The 3,764-nt window shown below is 34.1% G+C and overlaps 2 protein-coding genes across 2 annotated transcripts; both read left to right on the top strand.

The window, feature by feature from the left end:
- Positions 1 to 72: 72 nt before the first annotated feature.
- LOC105315252 (uncharacterized) lies at positions 73 to 2,307 on the top strand. Its single transcript, XM_011409826.2, has 7 exons — positions 73 to 147; positions 364 to 563; positions 897 to 953; positions 1,045 to 1,176; positions 1,566 to 1,683; positions 1,803 to 1,966; positions 2,027 to 2,307. Exons 2-7 carry the CDS (start codon positions 454 to 456, stop codon positions 2,217 to 2,219), a joined length of 774 nt encoding a protein of 257 aa, XP_011408128.2. The 5' UTR covers positions 73 to 147; positions 364 to 453; the 3' UTR covers positions 2,220 to 2,307.
- Positions 2,304 to 3,431, top strand: LOC109589506 (lysophospholipid acyltransferase 1-like). The gene is made up of 6 exons (XM_020005581.1): positions 2,304 to 2,477; positions 2,525 to 2,670; positions 2,713 to 2,790; positions 2,862 to 2,954; positions 3,094 to 3,149; positions 3,371 to 3,431. The coding sequence occupies exons 1-6, from the start codon at positions 2,313 to 2,315 to the stop codon at positions 3,427 to 3,429; spliced, it is 597 nt and encodes a 198-aa protein (XP_019861140.1). The 5' UTR covers positions 2,304 to 2,312; the 3' UTR covers positions 3,430 to 3,431.
- Positions 3,432 to 3,764: the final 333 nt, after the last annotated feature.

Here is a 3,764-nt window from a genome sequence, read left to right as displayed (position 1 = left end):
TTATTGCTATTATTATTATTATTATTATTATTATTATTATTATTATTATTATTATTATTATTATTATTATTATTATAGTTGACTACTGAGGTTTGGCTCTCTGTTTTATTAGTGAGGGAATATGATAGAGACAAGAAGAATGATAAGGTGGTAATAGTGTGTGTGTATTATTATTATTAATGTACCATAGTACCTAGAATGAAAATAATATTATGCATACATGTATCTATGCTTAAAGGATATAAGTACCTGGTGTTTGTTTGAGCCTGGCTTTTATTTGAACATTTATGATACATGTAATATGCTACTTATCATAAGTTAATTTATCACTTAATTGTATTGTTACTTGATACTTTATCATAGGCTCCTCCTCCTGATTCCCTCCCTCCTCCTAACTGGGAGCTAACTGTCTCATTCAAACAATTACTGAGAGCCAATCATCAGTATATTGCCATGCCACGTCCACCACGCCCCTCAAACGCCAGACCGTACATCAGTCAGGAGATGAGGGAGGCTGGAGCATCAGCTTATAGCACAGCTGCTTTGAAACAACTAGAATATGAGTGAGTTATTGTATTTACCTGTAGTATAGGACTATAGGTAGTGGAGTGGTGCTTTTAATGTACTGTATAGCGGACATATTTTATCTGAAAAAATGATTGTTTTAAGCAGGATTAGAAATTTTTGTTTGTTTTATTTTCGTTTTTAGCAGCCATTTTTGCACACATGGCATTGAAGAAATGCCTTTTTTTGGACAATATTCATTCCACAAGAAATGAGAACAAAAAGAATGAAATTAAACTCTGACGGAATATACCCGCTATACTTTATTGGTTATAGATTAATTTTTAGAAAATTACAAGATTGTTACAATTTAATGTCATCATAATTTCTAGTTACTCAATTTTTAACAAGCTTCTCAAAATGGCAAGACACATTGATGCCCAGGGAAAGTGAGTTTTATCACTATTAAAAAATAGCCTCTTCATTTTTATTCATGAAATCTATTTAAAATTTAAAATTTTATTTTCTATTTATTTCTAGGGTTCATAATTGGTTGACTGAACTCTCTAAGACCAGTATAGACCCAATACTGACGGTAGTTCTTATTCCGTCTCTCTCCCTCACTTCCACAACATTTGCTGTAGCTTATACCAGCCACTCTGTCCCTTACAAGTAATGCAACACTTAACTTTTTATGTTGAAAAATACATTTGTGATCAACATAAGCATCCTTAAACATTTGTAAATATTTGGCCAAAAATAACTTCGAATTTGGCACAAGACCTTGTCAGCTATTTTCTTCTCTAAATTATTTTTCTCATACATACATGTACAAAACATGTACTGTACATGTATCAGGTACTTATCAATGCCCTTATGCTATAGAGAGAGTTTGAGATGATCCACACACGTGTGTGTGTACATGTATATGTACATGTACATGTACATCTATTATTGATTGATGTGATTCAAATAGTAAAGCAGTTATGAATAAGGCATTGTACATGTAACATAGTCCAACTCTTATTTATTATTAACTTCTATCATTATTAATACTTTAGTTGGAGGCTTGATATAACGCTAAGTGATGGTGTCATCACCTGGACTCAGAAACCAGACGGACAGCTAATGTCAGTACCAGTTGATAAGGAAAGACTATTAGGAGCTCTGAAACGCCAAGTAGATATAAAATTTATTTTGTTTATTTATTTATTTGATAATGTACATATTTCTTTTATATGTATGCATGTACTTTTTTTCATAAACTTTGCTTTTATTTCTTTCCTTACTACATTCAGGCTGTCCTGTATATTTTAAAGGCGATAGACCAAATAGCATTTGGCAAGAAATGGTGCAAGCTACTAGAGTCCACTCTACCTAATCCATCACTGATACTCATGAAACAAAAACTCCTGACATCCCTTGCTTCAAGCATACTGATTGAATCACCAAAAGGAACAAGGTATAATAATGAGAATGGGATAGCCCCTGTAATTATATCATTCATTTATTGTATGTATAGGTTGGAGCTACTAATAGAGTATGGTCAAGTTATAGCTAGTATAAGCACTGCTACTCATTCTCTTAGTGAGGAAGATATTGATACTGAGCATAAACCCAGTCAACAGTCGAATATCATTACACTCTCAGCTGCTAGTAATGGCGGAGCTGGTTTATTGAGTGGTGTTATTAAACTGATGGAGTCACTGAACTGAGCAACATTCATGTATTGATTAGTTTCTCATTTTGTGTTTTTAAAAGATTTTGCTGTAGAATGACAGCTTTGTGATGCTTGAAAATTTAGTTTTATGACAAAGTTGACTGATTTCATTAGTACTTTTTATCAGTTTATCCTGGGTGTGGTAACTGTGGTTGAAATTAAAGATAATTATTTTTGCTGCAAGAAGAAAGGAGAGATGTTTGATATTTTCTTTGAATATCTTTCTGATCTATTCAGTTTTCCTGTGGACAGGGTAAGTCTATAGCCTCAGATGTCTCTGGTATTGATCAGTCGCTCTAGGTCCGCTATGTGACACTGTTCCTTGTATCTTTTCCATTGGCTAGTCTCCTCCGTATTGTTCTTCATTATTCATACACTAGTCCTACCATCAGACACACTGTATCTGCTCTACTCGGCCTCCTCTTTGGATGGATGTGCTTTCAATGGTACCTTATCAACAAAATAAATCATAATGCTTTTTTTTGTAGGCAGGTATTTTATCTGATAGGGTTTGTATCAGTTGGTTACATATTACTAATCACACTACCACCAACCATTGTACAAAGGTGAGTTTGACAGTATAAACTTTACTATACTATATTTCTTTTGTCTTCCCCCCCTCCCTCTCTCTCATTAGATATTCAATGATATATGCCCTCATTGGTATTAGTACTGGACACATTTATCGTTTAATAACTGATTATGGAGGATACACTCTTGACTTTACTGGGTAAGTGCATGGACCGATACAGTACATGTACATTCTATTATACAATTGATGCATTCACAAAGCACACAATAGCATGATATCAAGTACTTACATTCACATGTACTATAATACCTCTTTCCCTCTCACTTCCTTCCTTTAGTCCACTGATGCTGCTGGTTCAAAGGGTCTCCTATGTTGCTTATGCTTATCATGATGGTAATAGTTTCTTATTGATTTTGTATATACAATGTACCAAGCAATAATTATTACTAAAGAAATATCTTAGTAATGTTAGTATGTATATGCTGCCAGTTAGTATGATTGTCCTGGCAAAATAGAAGTCTTATTGCATGTTTATTTTTGGTTACATGGCTCATATATGTGTGTTCTATACTTAATCACTTTTTTACACTTTTTTGTGTGTACGTGTATATTAGGAGTAGCAAGGGATGAAAAGGATCTCAGTGATGATCAAAAGAAACTGAAAATTAGGTAAAGCATCACAGTACATGTACATGTACATGTACATGTACATGTACGTGTACAATTGTACATGTATTTATAGCACTGTTGATGTGATATACAGTATATGATGCAGGGTTTTCCACAAAGCATGCTATACAGCTTTTTTAACAACTTTAAAAATTTGTAAAAAATTTAATTAGTAACGCGGTAGCGTTACTAAGTAGGATTCACCCCCAAACAAAATGGCTGCCACGACTTTTGCAGCCTTGTTATACCAGGAAACAGGGGCGTAGCTGAGGTAGGGCCTGAGGGGGCCTGGGCCCTACCATCAAAGTGGCCTTATAATTATATTCATAACCCAAAAGG

Source organism: Amphimedon queenslandica, unplaced genomic scaffold (assembly GCF_000090795.2).
Source record: "Amphimedon queenslandica unplaced genomic scaffold, v1.1 AMPQUscaffold_11240, whole genome shotgun sequence".
Classification (NCBI taxonomy): Eukaryota; Metazoa; Porifera; class Demospongiae; order Haplosclerida; family Niphatidae; genus Amphimedon; species Amphimedon queenslandica.
Note: the sequence above shows the minus strand (reverse complement) of the source record. Positions and strands in the feature narration are given on the sequence as shown.

Excerpts from the sequence above, each read along its gene's own strand:
- LOC109589506 (XM_020005581.1), top strand. The coding sequence starts at position 2,313 with ATGACAAAGTTGACTGATTTCATTAGTACTTTTTATCAGTTTATCCTG. Across the intron at positions 2,478-2,524 it reads TCAGTTTTCCTGTGGACAGG|GTCCGCTATGTGACACTGTT; the intron begins GTAAGTCTATAG and ends CAGTCGCTCTAG. Across the intron at positions 2,955-3,093 it reads TACACTCTTGACTTTACTGG|TCCACTGATGCTGCTGGTTC; the intron begins GTAAGTGCATGG and ends TCCTTCCTTTAG.
- LOC105315252 (XM_011409826.2), top strand. The coding sequence starts at position 454 with ATGCCACGTCCACCACGCCCCTCAAACGCCAGACCGTACATCAGTCAG. Across the intron at positions 564-896 it reads TTGAAACAACTAGAATATGA|TTACTCAATTTTTAACAAGC; the intron begins GTGAGTTATTGT and ends CATAATTTCTAG. Across the intron at positions 1,967-2,026 it reads GAATCACCAAAAGGAACAAG|GTTGGAGCTACTAATAGAGT; the intron begins GTATAATAATGA and ends TTGTATGTATAG.